The sequence below is a fragment of the Lepidochelys olivacea genome (genome assembly GCF_965140295.1).
Source record: "Lepidochelys olivacea isolate rLepOli2 genome assembly, chromosome: 8".
NCBI classification, from domain to species: domain Eukaryota; kingdom Metazoa; phylum Chordata; order Testudines; family Cheloniidae; genus Lepidochelys; species Lepidochelys olivacea.
Genome location: NC_140418.1, coordinates 46,083,072 through 46,103,931, shown reverse-complemented (window position 1 = coordinate 46,103,931; position 20,860 = coordinate 46,083,072). Strand labels below are relative to the sequence as shown.

At 42.2% G+C, this 20,860-nt stretch overlaps 1 protein-coding gene across 16 annotated transcripts in view; it reads left to right on the top strand.

Moving 5' to 3' along the window:
* Window positions 1–20,860, top strand: part of DNM3 (dynamin 3) — a 304,267-nt gene that overhangs the window by 27,525 nt on the left and 255,882 nt on the right. For all 16 annotated transcript variants that reach the window (XM_084637835.1, XM_084637834.1, XM_084637825.1 and 13 more), the window contains exon 2: window positions 8,697–8,770. In XM_084637835.1, the coding sequence (XP_084493961.1) occupies window positions 8,697–8,770 (74 nt within the window). The remainder of the gene's footprint in view (window positions 1–8,696; window positions 8,771–20,860) is intronic.

Sequence of the window (20,860 nt, the reverse complement as noted above, 5' to 3'; positions counted from 1 at the left end):
CCTAGTTGCTTCGATATGAGCAAACGTCATAGCTGGAATTCACCTCCTAGATTAGATGCCACGGTTGTAAAAATACCTGAGTGTTCTGCCCACACTGCAGCCCCTTCATTACAACCACTGGTGGAGCTTCCCAAATAAATTACATGAGATTTGTTTAGAGTACGCAAAACAACTGAGATAGCTGACGTGATTGCTTTGACAGTCTCTAGGTTTAACCACAAGGGGACTGCTGGCAGCTTGTTTTCTGTGGGGGGCCCTAATTTTTGGAATTTGTTTCTCCTCTTGGTCATCCAGAACCCAAGATTCCCTGTCTACAAGGCCTGCTGCAAAGCCAAATCTTTCCTCCCCGTATCAGGAAGGGGAGAAGGTTAGCAGAGTGTGTGAGAATTTATTTGGGTTATCAGTAGTCTTGCAAATGCTTCTTTGTACACATTTGTTTTTACTGCATTTGGGCTCTAGAGCATATGGATATGATCTTAAAAATGAAACTGTTATAGACCATACTGTGGATTTGGGGTTAGTCCTTTCTGGATGGGTACCTAAAGAACTAAACAAAAAATGGAGAAAATTACTTTAAAATGATTTTGGCATGGAACCTATTACTTAGTTATTACTAATATAATGCCGACAAACCCCGGTCATCTGCGGGTGGGACTGAACCTGGGACCTCTGAAGCTTAATGCATGAGCCTCTACTGCATGGGCTAAAAGCCACATGGTCATTAGCTAAGGCTGTAGCAGACTTATTAACCTCTCTCTAAGTGGTCTCAGGCCCACTAGATGGGACAGAACACCACACCCAGGAGGTGTGTGGATTACACTAAAACACCTGGGGTGAAAATCTGGTACCAGTTGAAGTCCGTGGCAAAACTCCCATTGGGTTCCATTGTCAAGGTTCCTTCCCCACTCTGAACTCTAGAGTACAGATGTGGGGACCTACATGAAAACCTCCTAAGCTTGCTTTTACTAGCTTAGGTTAAAACTTCCCCAAGGTACAAACTATTTTACCTTTTGCCCTTGGACTTTCGCTGCCACCACCAAACGTCTAACTGGTATTATATTATTAGGAAAGAGTCCGTTTGGAAATGTCTTCTCCCCCCCCCCCCAAAAAAAAATCCTTCCAAACGTTATCCCCCCTTTCCTGGGGAAGGTTTGATAAAAATCCTCACCAATTTGCATAGGTGACCACAGACCCAAACCCTTGGATCTTAAGAACAATGAAAAAGCATTTAGTTTCTTAGAAGAATTTTAATAGAAGAAAAAGTAAAAAGAATCACCTCTGTAAAAACAGGATGGTAAATACCTTACAGGGTAATTAGATTCAAAACATAGAGAATCCCTCTAGGCAAAACCTTAAGTTACAAAAAAGACACACAAACAGGAATATCCATTCCATTCAGCACAGCTTATTTTGTCAGCCATTTAAAGAAATCAGAATCTAATGCATATCTAGCTAGATTACTTACGAAGTTCTAAGACTCCATTCCTGTTCTGTCCCCAGCAAAAGCATCACACAAGCAGAGAGAGAGGCTTTGTTTCTCCCTCCCCCCAGCTTTTGAAAGTATCTTGTCTCCTCATTGGTCATTTTGGTCAGGTGCCAGCGTGGTTATCCTAGCTTCTTAACCCTATACAGGTGAAAAATCGCCAGGAGGGATTTTAAAAGGGTTTACCCTTCCCTTTATATTTGACATCCATAAGGCCAGGATTTCCGCTCGGGAGTTGCAGATCATGCTTTCTAGAGCAGGGATTCTCAAACTGGGGGTTGGGACCCCTGAGGGGGTCGCGAGGTTATTACAGGGGGGTCACGAGCTGTCAGCCTCCACCCCAAATCCCACTTTGCCTCCAGCATTTATAATGGTGTTAAATATATTAAGTGTTTTTCATTTATAAGGGGGGTCGCACTCAGAGGCTTGGTATGTGAAGGGGGTCACCAGTATAAAAAGTTGAGAACTACTAGGGTTATGGCTGCAGCTCTTGGAAGAGGCATTGGATGCTAAACGTTTCCTTAAGAGCAGCACCTTTCTCAGTTGGAGGCTAGAGTACTGTGTAAATGTCTAACTTCTGCTTCAAGAAGGGCTTCCAAGGTGAAATCCTTGCATGTGCATGTTTCTGCAATCTATAATTCACAGTCTGTTCAGGGAAGAAACACTGGTTCCTCATCCTCTCTGTGAAGACTGTTAAGTTTCCCACTTCTGTAGTGAGCCAAGCACAGAAGAAGTTGTAAACAGACACTTGAGTGTGAACATCTATTATCACAAAACCCCTGAGGCAAGGAGAGAGAACTCTCAGGCTATGAGGAACAAATTCCAGCCTACATGCACAAGGCGTGGAAAAAGTAATATCCTGTGAGATGATGCATGTTCTGCCAGAGTACATGATGTAATAAATGCACAAAATATGGAAATTTGTAGCTGTTTGCTGCACCAAAGCAGTCAGGGAATTGACCTTTGTTTCAGACAATCAAGCACTGACTCCACAAACTCCACATCCGGCAGATGTAGAAGATGACTCCAAATTGACCACAGCCTGTTATTGCAACTAGTGGACAGCTAGATTCATAGATACTAAGGTCAGAAGGGACCATTATGATCTTCTAGTCCGACCTCCTGCACAACGCAGGCCACAGAATCTCACCCACCTACTCCTGCGAAAAACCTCTCACCTATGTCTGAGCTATTGAAGTCCTCAAATCGTGGTTTAAAGACTTCAAGGAGCAGAGAATCCTCCAGCAAGTGACCCGTGACCCATGCTACAGAGGAAGGCGATAAACCTCCAGGGCCTCTTGCAATCTGCCCTGGAGGAAAATTCCTTCCCGACCCCAAATATGGCGATCAGCTAAACCCTGAGCATATGGGCAAGATTTACCAGCCAGATACCCAGGAAAGAATTTTCTGTAGTAACTCAGATCCCACCCCATCTAACATCCCATCAGGCGTATTTACTATGAATATTTAAAGATCAATTAATCACCAAAATCATGTTATCCCATCATACCATCTCCTCCATAAACTTATCGACTTTAATCTTAAAGCCAGATAGATGTTTTGCCCCCACTGTTTCCCTTCCAAAACTTCACTCCTCTGTTGGTTAGAACCTTTGTCTAATTTCAAGTCTAAACTTCCCAATGACCAGTTTATGTCCATTTGTTCTTGTGTCCACATTGGTACGGAGCTTAAATAATTCCTCTCCCTCTCCGGTATTTATTCCTCTGATATATTTATAGAGAGCAATCATGTCTCCCCTCAACCTTCTTTTAGTTAGGCTAAACAAGCCAAGCTCCTTGAGTCTCCTTTCATAAGACAAGTTTTCCATTCCTCGGATCATCCTAGTAGCCCTTCTCTGTACCTGTTCTAGTTTGAATTCATCCTTCTTAAACATGGGAGACCAGAACTGCACACAGTATTCCAGGTGAGGTCTCACCAGTGCCTTGTATAACAGTAGTAAAACCTCCTTATCTCTACTGGAAATACCTCGCCTGATGCATCCCAAGACCACATTAGCTTTTCTCACGGCCATATCACGTTGACGGCTCATAGTCATCCTATGATCAACCAATACTCCAAGGTCCTTCTCCTCCTCCGTTACTTCTAATTGATGCGTCCCCAGCTTATAACTAAAATTCTTGTTATTAATCCCTAAATGCATAACGTTACGCTTCTCACTATTAAATTTCATCCTATTACTATTACTCCAGTTCACAAGGTCATCCAGATCCTCCTGTATGATATCCTGGTCCTTCTCTAAATTGGCAATGCCTCCCAGCTTTGTATCATCCACAAACTTTATTAGCACACTCCCACTTTTTGTGCTGAGGTCAGTAATAAAAAGATTGGTCCCAAAACTGATCCTTGAGGAACTCCACTGGTAACCTCCCTCCAGCCTGACAGTTCACCTTTCAGTAGGACCCATTGTAGTCTCCCCTTTAACCAATTCCTTATCCACCTTTCAATTTTCATAATTATCCCCATCTTTTCCAATTTAACTAATAATTCCGCATGTGGCACGGTATCAAACGCCTTATGGGGAATTATTAGTTAAATTGGAAAAGATGACCGAGTTGTTACGTGTTTGGGTTGTGTAATTAGAAAACCAGTATGATTCAGAAACACTTAGCTGACTGATACATACTGAACTTCAAAGATACACCATCAGGCTAAGTTTTGTGAATGGTAGGAATGTAGATCCTAAAGGGGAAGATCTAATGGAATGCTAAATCATATTATATTGTTCCGCCACTAGGTGGCACTGTGTAAAATACCTTATTTAAACTAACCTCAGCCCCACTGGCAGCACATTAAATGATCTTCTTATGAGCACATCTGGAGAGTATCTTGCTCAGAAGTAGGGTTACCAGATAGCAAATGTGAAAAATCAGGATGTGGTTGGGAGGTAATAGGTGCCTATATAATAAAAAGCCCCAAATATCAGGACTGTCCCTTTAAAATTGAGACATCTGGTCACCCTTCCCTACTCAGAAGTAAGTGCTGTAGTTAATCTATATCTGCTACAAGAGCATGGCAAGAACAGAAGTCCCTGAGCATCTATCTCCCCACCATCCTCTTTATCGTTTTTTCCTTGTCAGGTGGTGAATTTGTCTTCCCTTAGAATTTTTGTTCCTAAAGTTTAATTCAGAATGTCACATGAATATACTCATTATTTTACTGAGAATTGTTTACTTAGCAACAAAGAAAATTCCTTTCCCTTGATGTAAAAAAAGCTCGGAAGTTGTATCTCTTTCATTCACACAACATTTGGAAGTCCAAAGAACTCCTTGTTTTGAAGGCTGCAGTAGGGGAAAGACATTAGCATTATATTCTGTTGTCCTATTATGAAGCCAAGAAGCTTAAATCCTAAACTTGTAAAGTGTCTTTCTTGTGGTTGTGAGGATAACTTTCAATTCTGCTACATCACAGTGGGTCCACTTTACCACAGCATATAGGTCTGGGCTGAGGTGTGTTATCTGTTTTACATTGTTGCCACCTAATTTTTGGCATATTCTGGGGAGCTATGCTGATCTTTCGCTGTATGGAGAGGTCCAGTGGTTAGGGGCTAGCCTGGGACTCGGGAGACCCAGACTCAATAGCCTGCTATTTCTACCTATAGCCTGTGCTATACAGGAGGTCAGACCAGATAATCACAATGGTCCTTTCTGTCCTTAGAATCTGTTTGTCTGGTTGGTGTTCCAAGCTCCCCTGTAGGTATCCTCTCTGGGATACCAGTGCTTGCTATGTACACTGCCTACACGCTGTACAGAGGATGATAGAGGTAATTCTTTTGGTTTGTAGTCCTCTCCCCTCCTATTGCTTTGAGATTGTATTTTCTCTTTGTTCTGCGAGATGATGTTAAATCCTGTTTTTCTGATACGTGGAGTGATAATACTATGTGAAAATGCTATATCTGCAAATGATGAGAGAGGAGAAGACTACAACAAACAATTACCAAAGAATAAAGTTCTTAGTGCATTTTCTTTAGGATGGCCTTCAACCAGGCCTAGCTACTTCTACTCTAAGTGGTCAGATGTCTTCTCTACCCCATTCTTTTAGTTATGCCAAACTACAGCATAGCTTCACATACTGATCAAAAGTTTCAGGGAATCACTATCTTCAAATCTATTGATGTCCTCCGTTTCTAGATGGCACTAGCCTTCTTTACGCTCTACCAGAGGAACCTGTTGAATTTTGATTCAATCCTGTGGTATTTCTTCTCTGTAAAGGGACCATTTCTTAGTAACAATTCAACCAGATGGGTGTCGAAATTAGTAAACCTCTCTGTGGAAAGAGCTGTACTGCATCTTCCTTTTAGATTTTGGACTTTTGCAGACTTTATCCCAAAGTGTCGCACATTCTTTCACAGAAATCTGAATACGATACCTTGCTATTGACCTTCCCCAAAAGTGAGAGAAAGTATGTCACAAGTTAGACACATACAGAACTTTATCTGGAAATCCAATTTCCTTTTTGTAGCACCTCTTTTGAGAAGCAGAGGAAAAAAAGGCACATAAAGATGCTATTTTCTGATGGATATGAAACTGGATATTAGTCTTACAAAGCACAAGGTCTTTGAGCCAATTAGAACAGGGGTTCTCAACCTTTTTCTTTCTGAGGCCCCTCCAACATGCTTTAAAAACTCCACAGCCCATCTGTGCCACAACAACTGCTTTTCTGCATATAAAAGCTATGGCTGGCATTAAGGGGTAGGAAGCAGGGCAGTTGCCCTGGGGCCCACGCCACAAGGGGCACCGCAAAACTAAGTTGCTCAAGCTTCAGCCCTAGTTACTAGAACTCAGGGCCCTAGGCTGCAGTCCTGCATGGTGGGGCTTCAGCTTTCTGCCCTGGGTCCTAGCGAGTCTAACACCCGCCATGCTTGGTGGACCCCCTGAGACCAGCTCACAGCCTCCCGGGGGCCCCGGACCCCTGGCTGAGAACCACTGCACTAGAACATATTTACTTAGATCAGTTTCTGTCACCTTGAGACAAGCTTTTGAGCTACACTGATTTTTGTAAACAGTTATTGTCTAAGGTATTATATAACTAATCACTGCAGCTTTTAAAAGATCAGTGATATCTATGTATTAATGTGCTGCCTTCATAGGCACCGACTTCCCCTCTTTCCTGTGGGTGCTCGACCCCTCTTTGCTCCCAGGTCCCGCCCCACTCCACCCCTTCCATGAGGCCCCACCCCAGCCCACCTCTTCCCACCCCTGTCACGCCCCCATTCCAACTCCTTCCCCAAATCCCCACCCCAGCCCTGCCTCTTTCCACTTCCTCCCTTGAGTGCCCCACGTTCCCGCTCCTCACCCTCCCTCCCGGAGTGTGCTAAAGCTGCCAAACAGCTGTTTGGCGGCAGCTGGGCAGGAAGCACTGGGAGGTAGGCGGAGGAGCAGGGATGTGGGGCGCTCATGGGAGGAGGAGGTGGGGCAGGGGGGTTGAGGGGAGCATGGCTGCCGGTGGGTGCAGATCACCCACTAATTTTTTTCCTTGGGTGCTCCAGCCCCAGAGCACCCATGGAGTCAGCGCCTATGGCTGCATTTGTATTGAATTACCCTGTTTTTTATTAAATTAAGGGAAAATTAAACATCTAATTGACTCTGCTTTTGCCTGCAGGGTATACATTTGGCTAGGGAATCCAATGAACTGGTGTTTTTTGACTGTGGTGTCTTTTTATTTGAGTGTGCAGACATTCATTTGCACAGCCTATTCTAATAGGCATACACATGAAGATGGGTCTCCAGTACTTGCATTTTAACTAGAGATGGATATTATCTTTGTTTATGTAAGCATTTCCCAGAGGTGGAGTGTGAGGGACTAGCCAGAGAGGTGTAATGGAGCTGCCAACAGGCTGTTTAATTGTTCTTAAAAGTCACAACTTTAATTAAAAAAAAAAAAAGTTAGGGCCTATCACAACAAGTAAATGCTATCAGATAAGGGGAAAAAACCTTCAGAATGTGTCTCAAGTGTAAATGATACAACAATGTTGGGCTGTGTTTGCAGAGAGCCTGAAACAATAACACTGAGATGTGACCTACCCCATTCGTTTCGGTGGATTCTAACTCCGATGCCAAAGTGACACTTCAGATCAGCATTTCCCAGAGATCCTAACTGCAGGGATGTAAAGTGAATGCTGTCTCAGTTGTGAGCATAGTATTGCTACAATAAGCCACAGGAGGGACTCTAACTTGTAAGGAATCGGTACTATGTATATTGACAGGTTTCAGAGCAGCAGCCGTGTTGGTCTGTGTACGCAAAAAGAAAAGGAGTACTTGTGGCACCTTAGAGACTAACAAATTTGTTTGAGCATAATCTTTTGTGTGCTACAGCTCACTTCATCGGATGCATGCTGTAGCTCACAAAAGCTTATGCTCAAGTAAATTTGTTAGTCTCTAAGGGGCCACAAGAACTCCTTTTCTTTTTACTCCGTATATTGTTGCACATGTACCAACAAACGTTTCCATCAAGAGGATATCACATGAGATGGACTTGGCACAGTAAGGCTGCTCCTGCCAGTTTAAGGCAAAAGAACTTCTGTGGTGCCATTCTTTTCCCTTCTTAAGAGGGACTCCTCTTGCTGAGTTGAAAATTCATTGTGCCAGCTGAACCTTGAGAGTGCCAATGTGTCTGGCACTTTAATGGGCACTTCCTCCTCGAATGTCTCAGCTGCAATTGAGAAGGTTTAAAGATGCCCAATCTTTCTGTTCATTAAGGGGTAGGTTTTTTTTTTTTAAAGTGAAAGTTGTGGTATACTGAAAACTGTGTTCAAATTACAAGCTATCCCTATCAGATTTTTAAGGGGCTTCATGGTCCTGCTTGCAGGCTATTGGGCTCTCTAGGGAAGTATGTGATTGGGGCATGAAGCAGTCAGTCTGCAAAGAGCCAGCCTAGAGCAAGGTGGGGGTGAGCTGTGCTGCTCTGCCGTAGGAAGCTGTCTGCTCTATGTCTGTCTGGTTTTGGCTCTCTTGTGTTGGGGTTCTTGATTCTAAGAAATAAAGTCAATGTTATGTTGCAACATTCCAGAAAGAGTATTTAATTTTTAATCTAACTTCTCTGTGTGTGCCTGCTGTGGATGTAACAATGGTGAAACATCTTTTTTTTTGTTTTTGTTTTTTGTAAAAAGAATGATCCATATTGGTAAAAATTCCATTGTCCGACTTCCTCAGTTGTGATCCTATTCCCCTTATTTACATTCTGATTTTTCTTGTAGGGATTTCCTTCCTCGAGGATCTGGAATTGTAACAAGGCGACCATTGGTTCTACAGCTTGTCACTGCCAAAACAGGTAATTTACCTGATGTATATCCCTCTTATATAGTTCAGCATCAAAGTATTTTTACTTGAATTTTTTTTTTAAGTGTTATAAGCCTGTCAGTGTGAGGGTTTACACCAGTCTTTTGAGTTGGAAACAGACTATTCAAAGCAGAGTTTGCCATGGGGAAGAAAGGTCCCAACACTGCAAACACACACGTGCATGGTCCCATTGAGCTCATGGTCCCATCTGGGCCATAGTCTGTAATAATTTTGGATAAACTTAAGAGCATGACATATTTCCAAGTAGCTAGTGGTTGCTTTTAATGGCTAAATGTGAAAAGTAGGAAAAAAAAGTAATATGTATTAGTTATTTTAGAGAAAAAGAATTATCTTTAAATGTTAGATTAGATATGTTTTTTCTTAGTAACCCATAAAATTAGGTTTAACAAAATAAAATATAACTAAAATGGACATACAGGGACTTCAGTTTTGCTCTCCAGGGCAGTCAGTGGTGTTTGCAAACAGCCTGTTTTCTCTGGTAACTTTTCCATGTCATGAGTTCTGGAAATTTCTGGAGAAGGGCAAAGTTGGCAGTAATAGAATTTCCTGAATCAAAAAAATTATCTGACCAAAAATTATACTTTAGCTTGGACACAGTATTGTGTATGCAAAACTGACCGTATTTGTCAGCATTCGTTAACTTACGCTTATCTAAATGGACTTTCATCTGCCATTGTGCTGTCCAATCTCCCACTGTGTTTAAAATCATCTGGAATTTCTCATAATCCCACTGGTTTTTAATAGCCAAACACAGTGTGTTCAGTAAACTTCACTAGCTTGCTCTTGACTTAAGCTATAAATTGCTAAAATATGGTAAATAAAAACAAAAACTACGTTAAGAATGTTCAGGTGGCAAAGGCAAGCACTCAGAAGTTAAGAAATGCTAGAATTAAAGTTGATGCAACCTTAATTTAGTTTGCTTGTGTGAATGCATTATTACAGAGTCTTGAATTACTTGATCAGATACTACCTTTCCACAGGATCCCTGCTTCATTCAGTGAATGGGGGGTTGTTCAAATATTTTTTTATCTCTCTTGTTCATTGTGTAGTCTGTGCTGAGTGCAAAATTAAGTTCCTCAGTGGTGTGCTTCATAAACGTTGATGAGTTTATCTGCACAACACCATTGGGGTATTGGGTGATTTTATTATCCCCAATTTACAGAAAGGAAAATGTAAACAAATAAGATTGTGCAATTGTATCATCCCTACCATAATCCTCAGCAGGGTTTGAGCCACAAATGTTCAGCTTTGTAGCAGACTTCTACCACTTGTGCTATAGGACAACTAGATACAGTATCTGGTAGCTGAAAAGAGGTGGAGGAAATGGGCCATGTGCAGGATGCTTGGGTGGAGGCCAGCCCAGCATGCTTTAGAGAAAAATTGAGGAATCTACCTGTGCCCCCTAGCCAATCCTTCATATTCCTTGAGTGGGGCATGCCCCTGCCTTTTGGGAAATGCTAGCCTATTGATAATTGTTCATTGTTATACAATAAAACTTTGCTCCTTTTTCGCTTTTTTTTTCTTTTTTAAGAAACTTGAAGTAAATTGGATCCCCTGGGTCACCTTTATCCATTTCCCCAATTTAAAAAATAAAGAACCCACAGCTGTAGCAGGTTAGAGAAGCACCATTTTCTCTGACAGGAGCAGTGCAGGACTGATGTTATCCAGTTTATACTTACCTGACTGTTGGAAAATATAATTAAAGATAGACTAGTACAACAGTTTCCCTAGTACCATGAAGAGACTCTCCAACCTGTAATCCTAGAATCTTTCCTGGCTTCTTTTCTATTAAAGTGGAATACACTTTAAAAAAAAACAAAAAACTACAATGGGATGGTGCCATAGTTCTTGGGATACCCAGGACTGGGAGTCCTCTTGTTACCCCCCACAGCCCCTCGGAGGCTTGCTTGTGTTTATCTGGGTGTTAGTTTCCTTTACACCACCAGTCTGTTAGCCACTCAAGCAGTCTGCAAGCCCTTACTTTGTCTTGCAGTTTAACAGTAGGTGCATCCCAGTCCTGACCCCCTTCAAAGTATCCCCTGTAGTGTCCAGTCCCGTCCTTTATCCACTGAACACTCACAGAAATACCACATCTGCTGTCCCCAAGGGAATAGCATGCACACCAGCTTGTATGATTCAACTCAGGATCATCACCTAGCTTAATACCACAGCATTGAGATATATTTACAGGGAAAACTACAATAAGTTGATTGTCAAAGATTCAAGAGACAGTCAGTAAGGATAACTGGTTAGATAGAAAACAGGTTAGATATAAAACAAAATCAGAACATGCTTTCTAGAGGCTAAACTTAATTTAACAGGCTAATCTTCTGTCTAAAGTAGTTTCTTACCCCAGAGTCCTTTGCAACATTTGAAACCCAGGTTGGTTGAGATTCTGTTTTCGTGAATGTAAACATGCTGCCAGTTTTCTTCCTAGGTGCAGAATGGTGGGATGTCTTTGTTCCCCATGTACATAGTCCAGCCAACGTTTCAAGTCTATTGCAAGATAAGGCTCTCTTCCCTCATTGTGTGCTCTTCCTGGTTGACTTCATAGCTCTCTGACTGTATGCAAATGTGCCTCCATTGTCTTAGCTTACAACACTTAATTTACATGCCAACAGAGAGACCGGCAAATAAACATCTTTTATTTGACAGGAAACATGTTTCTCTACTTCTGCTGTAACACAGAATCAAGAACATATTTTCATAGAAAATTCATTACACAGTATCTGTTCATACATTTCAGCAATGACATTAATGGCCATTGTGACCCTGGCTTTCATTTAAGACCTCACATGGGATTCTTTGGTGAAACAGAATGTACATGCTAGTATCAGGATATTCTTGTAAGTGCCTTGCCAGCTGGGTCACAGGTGAGGGAAACCTTTCTTAATATTATCAGGGGGAAGGAGACTACATGTGTGAGTGTAAGAGGGTATTAGCAACTCCTACTGAGTTGTGAAGTCGGGGGGCTTCTCAGGTGTGAAGGGTTGGTAGATGGTGCTAAGGGCTAGGGATGGTATTGGACTAGGGGCAGATGGCAAAAGAGGTTGAGGGTTTGGCAGCTCAGGTGTTGTTGCACACTAGAGCTGCTTGCAAACTTTGGGAACTGGGGACATATTGTGGAAGGGCACAGGAGGATATGGCCACTGCGGGGTGTCCTAGCCATTGGTATAGGATGGTCTGGCGTTTGTGTGGGGTGGGATGGATCTTGTGTGTTGGCTTGAAAGGCAGTGGGCTAGGTGTTTTAAAATGAAATACTTCAATAATGAAAAGATATAGCCAGTGGAAGATTTACTTTTAAGTGGGTTTTTCTATGCTTCATCTTTAAAGCAGTCTTGGCAATTACCTGGATATATTGTAGTGATCCACTGTGGTCTTGCTGTTTAGTCAGATTGATAGTTTTATGGTGGGAACAGAGGTTAGTTCAAGTATTGCTCGTATATCACATCTTATGCCTCTAGTACTCCCATAGTTGTATAAATCCTGTATTCTCTTACAGCCCCACGTATGAAGAAAAAGCCTTTCATTAAACATTGTGAGTGACATGAGCCCTTAAGCAGCTGGCACTTTCTCTTGACCAAGTCTGATGATGTCAGCAATATCTGGTGGTGGTTTGTCAGGAGAAGTAAAAATCTGGATGTCATGGGTGATCTTGTAATTGAAAGGAAAGTTCTGCTAGAATTGTTCTGATTTATGAGGCTCGTATTAGGGCTGCCCAGCTGGTTTTGAACTATAGTTGCAAACAAAGTGTGCTGCATTTGTAAATATATTCTATACTACGCCAGCTTCTCCAAAACAATAACATCTTGTAAATATCCGGAGACCCATCAAATGCTCTGTGCTGGCCACAAGAGAGATTTAATATTCATTGCATGTATAGCATATGGACTCTTGAGAGACTATAGATAAGGTCAAACGCATTACTCTCAAGCCAAGTCAACAGCTCATGGTTTAAGTGAAGTGCGTTGCCTTTTTCAAGCATTGCTTAAAAGTTGTATCAAATGGACATGCACAGCCTTTGTTCTGTAGTCAGCAGAATGAGACAACCTATTCTTTACTTAGCTTTGGTTACCATTATTCGTAATGAAAATGAGAGAATAGGGTCCCCTTACTACATTATGAATGCATGCTGAACAATGCTTTTGTGTCCTATCTTTGGAAGCTGTGGTCTCATTGTACTGTGAGTGAGACTTTATATTTAGTGGTGAATATTTTGATATGTATTATGGTGGCCACCATTATTACAGGCTTCTTTGAGCATTGCCTGCACTGGTCCCTACACTGGATGATGTGTGCACTTCAGCGCACAAGCCCAGGATTCTCTGGGTAAATGTCCATTGGGCTGTGTGTACAACCTACTTGTTGGAGCACAGGGACAGTTCTTTCTGACTGCCGCATAGATTGAAACTTGGTGGTTTTGTATTGCTACCCCTGTTCGTCCATTACAGAAACCTTTGTCTCTTCAAGACTTCTGCTCCCAGATGTAGTGATGGCTCTTCAGAGCCTAGAAAGACGAGGCACAAATGGTACCATGAGAATATCTGACCCAGGGCCAGGACAGCTCTGAGTATCAGGAATGTTTTCTGTGCCAGGGACCCTTGGGAGCTGAGCTTTCAGGTGTGTCAGTGCCTTTGCACTGGGTCTATTGTTTTAATTTCCTTCATTGGTGTGTACTTGTTGAGTTCTGTAGTGTCGTGAGGAAGTCTTGGTATGGATGGAGGGTTGGTTACTAACTGTTCCAGTTCCTCCTTTATCACCTGTGCATTTGGCCCTTTCTTCCTATTCTTCTGTGGTTCTGGTCTGCTCAAAAGAGATGGGGCATTGTCTTTTTCACAGGACAGGTCCTTGTGTTTTGGTCCAAGCAATGGTGTGCTGTCCAGGGTCTGGTCTCCTATTGCTTTTGCCAAAGCTCTGCTCCAATACTTTTTTAGAAGTATCTATTAGACCCCACACATTGGTTTATAATGACCACAGATGGCAGTCTTTGGATAGTTTAGGGTGCAGAATGATCTAGAATGTTCCTAGAATGAAATGGTCTTCTCTAGAGCATATAATTCACACAAATGTGTTAGAACTGTGAGGAGGATGCTTTTAGCTTTCAGAAGCTGCTAGACCGAGAGCTCCATGTTTCTTCAGGAGAGACAATATATTGGTGGTGGCTTATCCTCATCCCTCAGAATATGGATATGTGGGACGAATCCAATCCCCCATTTCTCTACGTAAAGAGAAGCCTTGCTGTGGAGGTCAGCTGCCTTGAGGGAAATCTGTTTGCCTAGCAGTTGGTCAGTTGGGTGAAAGAAGCTGCCCTTCTTGCAGGGGTTCTCAAAAATGGGGTCGTCAAGGCTGGTGTTAGACTTGCTGGGGCCTAGAGACAGAGCCAAAGCCTGAGCACCAGTGCCCATGGCTGAAACCAAAGCCCAAGCCCCACCGCCCAGGACTGAAGCTGATTCCTGAGGTCTTCAGCCCTGGGCAGGGGGACTAATGTTACATGCCCCCCACCCAGGGCAGAAGCCCTGGAGCTGCTTTGGCCTCCCTGCCCAGGGCAGCGGGGCTTGGGCAGGCTTGGGCTTTGGTCCCCCTTCCTGGGGTCATGTAGTAATTTTTGTTGTCAGAAGAGGGTCATGGTGCAATGAAGTTTGAGAACCACTGTTCTAGACTCTGGTGTCCAGATGTGGAGAGTTACTCTCCTTAAAACTGACTTTGTCTGCTTTTAATGCCAAATTGCCCTGGTATTTCAGCAGCTACCATAGCCCTCATATGGATGTCCTTGATCTCATAGAATGCTTGTCTCATATACTTTTCTATTCCTGGTCTCCTTCCAGGAAGAGATCTACATTCTTTTCCTTTGCTTGTGCTCTTAAAGAGCCTATCTCTTCTGTATCATAGAATATCAGGGTTGGAAGGGACCTCAGGAGATCATCTAGTCCAACCCCCTGCTCAAAGCAGGACTTAGGTAATTAAGTCTCAACACTTAGCATGATCTCAGGCTAAGATCATGGGGCACCCTTTTGGTTTAGTGGTCTGCTATTCCCCTCCCCTCACCACCCCCGCGTAGCTGCATATCTGGAGTTCCATTTTAGACCCATCACTTACACATAGAGTTGGTTTCTTGTCCTTTTGCCAGTTTCTTTGAACCTCTGAACCAGATCTGTGTCCTTGAGCCTGCTGACCCCTGAAGTGTTTTGTAGCTATAGTTTCTGAAAGAAGGGTTAGTGAGCTGCTAGTTTTCTTTTTTATTTTAGTCCTGTCACGTACATGCAGCTTTCTAGTGGCTAGGAAACAAATGAGTTTGAATTTAAACATTCCAAGTAGTAAAGATGAGAAGTGAAATACAGGACCTTCTACATGATATTCTTTTAGAAAGACAACTTTTAAAATTTTCCATGAGATACAGTGGTGCTGTAACAATTTTTATAGTGGGGGTGCTGAAGGAGGAAACCATGTATTTGGATTGTTATTACTACTTCAAGCCAGGGGGTGTGGCAGCACCCCTAGTTCCAGCACCTATAATGAGATCTACACTTGGAAGTCTTTTAATGCCAGGTGTCTGGTCTGGCTAAGAAATGAATGAGATCAAATATTGTTTTTATGGAAAGTATATACATATTTTTAAGATGTTGTGGCTGATTACGCATCAGGGGAGGCAGGATGGTTCTGTGGCTAAGGCACAGGACTAAGTGTCATGAGAATTAGGTTGTCTTCCTGGATCTGCCACAGACTTTTTGGGAAACCTTAGGGAAATCACTTTATTTATTTTTGCCTTAGTTTTCCTCTTTTTTGTAAAATTGGGATAATCCTACCTAATTACATGGGTTTCATGGGGTTATACTGTTTGTTGTGCATACAACAAGAACAAACAAACAAAACAAAACCCCACACTGTAGCTTCAGGTTGCTATTGATCTTCTATTAAACTCATTTGCATTTGTTCTGCTGATAATCCTTATTTAACATAGGAGGCTAAAATGTTTCAGCTTGGAAAAAATCATTTTTCCGGTTTAATAGATGCAGTCTTAAAGATTAACCTTTACCCAAATAGGAAAATCCTCAAAACCCATTTCCATTCAAGATTCTAAAGTAACAATGACTGGTTATTTGTCATAGATCACATCTTTAAAATTATAAACTACACTTTTTTTCTTGTGATTTAAAGAGCTACGAGGACAATATTCTAATTCATTCCAGTTCTATTACTTAAAGTGCTAAATAAAAGGTAAATCACTGTTCAAGTTCACATGCCACCATAAACTTTGAAAAGAATGCAGATTTTTGGGGGTTGAAATAGATATGAAGTGTGTATATTTTTGTTTTCATTTATAAGGATTTTAGCTAAAAATTCTTTACTCTGTTTTCTCTGTTGCTGTGCTTTGTTTGCACCAGTGTGAAAACACATTCATTCATAAATAGATTTTAAGGCTAAAAGGGATCTTTAGATCATTTAGTTTGACAACATCCATATGACACAGGCCACAGAATTTCACTCAGTTACCCCTGCATTGAGGCCAATAACTTGAGTTTGACTAAAGCATCTCTTCCAGAGAGACATCCAGTCTTGATCTGAAGACTCCAATAATGGATAAACCAACACTTCTCTTGGTAGCTTGTTCCAGTGGTTAATCATTTTCACTGTTAAAAATTTGTCTTTCATTTCAAGCCGTTGGCTCTTCTTACACTTTTCTTCATTACATTGAAGAGCCCTTTAGTACCTGATATTTTTTTCTTTGTAAAGGTACTTGCACCATAAGCAAGTCACCTTCCATCTTTTTGATAAACCAGACAATTGAGCTCCTTAAGTCTCTTGCTATAAGGCATTTTCACCAGCCCGTGAATAACTTTTATGGCTCTTTTCTGCACTCTCTCCAATTGTTCAGCATCCTTTTTAAAATATGGATGACATATTATGGACAATGTAGTATTCTAGTATTGGTCTTACCAATGCTGTATACAGAAGTAAAATCACCTTCCCACTCCCCACTCTCCTGTTTATATACCAAGGATCACATAGTCCCTGTTTGCCAAAGTATCATGCTGGAAATTCATATTGAGTTGCTTGTCCACTATAAATCCTAAATCCATTCCAGAGTTGCTGCTTTCCAGGACACAGTCCCCCATTCTGTAGATACAGCCAACAATCTTCTAAACATGCATTAGGCTGTATTTGAATAAAATGTGTTTTTCCAGTCTTGGCTTGTGGCAGTTGAAGGTTTATGACACCTGGAGTATGGGATTGTGTCACTGGTTATCTTGACTAACGGACATTGATGGACCTATCCTCCATGAACTTATGTAATTCTTTTTTGACCCCCGGTTATACTTTTGGCCTTTACAATATCCCATGGCAAGGAGTCCCACAGGTTAACTGTGTGTCGTGTGAAGTACTTCCTTATATTTATTTTTAAACCTGCTGCCTATTTCAGTAATAGTTATGCATGCTAATAATTCCAAAATGGAAGTCTGACAAGGGACATCTTCAGAGTAAAAAGCTTTGAGTCTCATCAAACTGATCATATATATATATTTTTTTGATCAATAAGGAAAGGTAAGTTAATTTCAAGTTTTTTGAAGTAAAACTTGCTACACATACACCCATCTTTTATTGCCACCTGGTGGCAAGATAGAGCTTCCTTTAGTTTCTCTCCACAAGCATTTAGCTATTAAAAAACATGAACTCTGAAAATGTTCTAACATTAATTTTTTTGAATCAGAAGTTGTTGTCTTTGATCTTAAAACAAATGAAGATAAAACCCTTTTAAATGAGCCCAAATGAAAACTTTTTAATATTAAAATGTATTTTCATTGCTGTTTTTCCTCTTGGGTAACTTGAGCTGATGAAACTGGGGAAGTGTTTTGTTACTTAACCTTTCCTGATAATAACAGGGATGTAAAGTTAAGAATTAAACGAATGAGATATGTTAACGAGTTCAGTTTTAGTTAGGGCTTTCTGCTAGTTAATCAACTAGTGCATCAGTCCTGGAGTTTGCAAAGCAGTGGGGCTGCAATGTAATTGTCTTTCATGAAAGATAAATATATAAAACACCTCATCATTATGATGGACTCTCTGCATATTTAGATATGTCGCGGGCTAGCCCAGTGAGCTGCTGGATGGTGTATCAGTTAGATAGCTTCGGGGGGGGGGTGGCGGGGGGAAGAAGTACTTTAGATTTTCAAAGACACCTGATAATTACTGAAGAAAGATCCCTCTGGTTCTCGTCAGAAATGGACAACACAGCACCACATCTTTACAAAATTCACCTTGCAATATTGTATCCTGCTGCTCTGCAATATAAATCAGGAGTGTAATGGAACCCCCTTTCTGAACCTTTATTGAATATGTACTTGTTTTTTTGTTTTTTTTTTTTACTTGGGAAGATTGCATCTATGGCTCAGTGACCCTTCAGGCAGGCACTGTCCATTAAATAACCTCCTTTGTACAGCTTCAGAATTCCTTTTTCAAGCAGTAGTGCCATTCCATCTGATTTAATCTTACATCCCTCATGTCCAAAGCAAACTTATCTGAAATATATATCAAATTGTAATCATTAGATATAAAAAGAGCAAACAGATATCTATCTTGCAAGGACACAAGCACTTAGAAAATCAGATGTTTATCAACAGTATCTAAAACTACAGTGTCAAGGTGAGTGAGAGTAGCTGTGACTCAGATTTTATATATATATATATATATATATAAATAAAGGCAGGCAAAAACTCTCCATCAGGCATTGGGGCTGACATGTTTAGGTCAACAGTCATAACAGGAAGTGGGAAATAAAGCATCCTATGAAATTTGCAGAGCTGCTATTCGGACCTCACTTCACTGATTCCACTTGCTGTTTCTGTGGATACAGCCTTCAGATGGTGGATGTGATCTCTTAAATCCAAAGCCTGCTTTTTTGCATTCATTTCCCTCCTTTTTTTTTCCCCCACTGCTCCCCAGCACTTTCAGGTCTCCTCCAAATACATTCTTTGTGTGAGTATGAGAGTGACACTTCCCCCCCACAACCTCACCTGTAACTATCTCTTCTCAAAACAAGATGCCATCAGCCATCAGATGCCAAGGACAATCGGTAGCTCCTCCCCGGGAGTCTCTGGCACCTGTTGGCCTGCTGGGGCAGAGGGATGCTAGTTGGTCAGCATACCCCAGCTCCCAGGATTTGGCCCTGCACAGAGGCCATGTGGAACTGTTTATGCTCCGTTCCAGCAGAAGAATGGTTACTCACCAGCTTGCAGCAACAGCAGTTGTCATCCTCCTCAGGATGCAAAGGAAGATGGGTGAGGATTGTGGGGGAGGGGTCCCCATGTGTCGCCAGGTGGCATCATTCCTAACGAAACACAGGCAGGAGACAGGACCGCTTATGCAGGATCAGATTGCTCACTCAGGAATCATCTGACTAAAGGGGTTAAAGAAAAGATTTGGAAAGGGGAATTTGTGGATTTATTGACCTTGGGGGGAAAAAGCAAGCTGAGGGAGGGGACAAAAAGCACAAACGAGGAAGGACAAACCCCGCAGACTGAAGGTGCCAAACTCTTGAGAACTGGTGCACAGCCTTTTGCATTTATGCCTGTACAATTTGTGACAGGAGCCCCAAGAGCTGAATTTCCTTGTTTTAAGTAGCAGGACTTAATAGTGAGGACTCATGCCATATATGTGGGGGTGGCATGGTAAGGTATGATAGAGAATTTAGGCAGAAGAGCCTGATTTATTCTGAGGTAAAGTAGACATGACCTTTGGCTGGAATGTGATTCTTTACTGCCCCGCACAGCTGGCATTCATGGACAGCAGGTTGCCAGTGCCAAAATCTCAGCTTCAAAATGCATATGTAAAAGCCTACATGTGCTGTATGTTTAATGATGGGAAATGTTTAACTTCCCAAGGCAGGTACAAACACTGCTGTAGGAGGTGCAAGGGTCAGCGTTGTGCACTCTCCTGTTATGGTGGTTCCAACAGGGCAGTAGGAAAGGGGGACTTGCAAGGTCCCAGTGCTTCAGGAGATGCTATGGGGGAGGCAATAGCCATGCGAAAGGCTCCTCCAGTTAAGATATGGGTGTAATGGAACTTGTTGTGGGACTAACCTAGGAAAACAGATGCTGCTGATTTGTGGAATGGATTTTCAGTAGGTTTTCGAATCCCTTATAAAGGCATGAGGTGCCCCTCCTGGCCAGAGAACTTGAAGTCTGGTGGAGGCTTTGAGTATATAGTTAGGGCAAAGATGACCACAGAGTTGGCAGCAAGGAGAGTGGCAGGTGAGGCCCCTTCTGGTGTATTCTAATGCCAGATTTCTTTCTCTCCTGAGTGTGGCACTAAAGAAGGTGAAGGGAGAACAAAGGACGATCCATCACCTGTCTGACCCAGGGGGCTTATAAGTAAAAGACTGTATTGATCCCCAGGTGTGTTCAGTGAGATATTTGTTATGTGATGCTGGGGTAGCCATGGTTCAGGAGTGTGGTTCTGGGGCGCTGCTGGAAGAATGTGATATCAACTCTGCATTCCAGTTGCTTCCAGTGTATCCCAGGGACTTTAACCTGCTCGGGTTTCAGTTTTAGGGCCAGTACTGTTTTGATAAAGCTATGCCCAGGAGATGTTCGGTGTCGTTTGCTGCTTTTGAAGGATTCAGCTCCAGGCTGGAGTGGGGCATTTGTGTGTGAGAATGGCCTGCCTCACGCGGTGCACTATCACAACGATTTTTGATTTGCAGGAGGGTTATGGACAGGCTACAGTGGGCACATGCTTCAGGTATTTCAGAACCTAGCTAAGAACCTTGGGGTCCCCTCTGCTAAGGAAAAAACAGAGGGCCCTACCCAAAGTGTAATGTACCTGGGCATCTAACTGGACAGTTTGGGTGTCTCTAGGTTCCCTACAGACAAGTTAGAATCGATTAGGGCACTGATATGAGCTCTCAAAGGAGCAAAGACAATTACTCTGAGGGAACTACAGGTGGTCCTGGGGCTCCTAAACTTTGAACGCTGGTTGGTGTCTCCCAGTTGGGCATTTTGTGCTCATCTGGTGTTGGCCTTCTCTGGAGTGCAAAAACCCCAAGGGGAATGAAAGAAGACTTAGA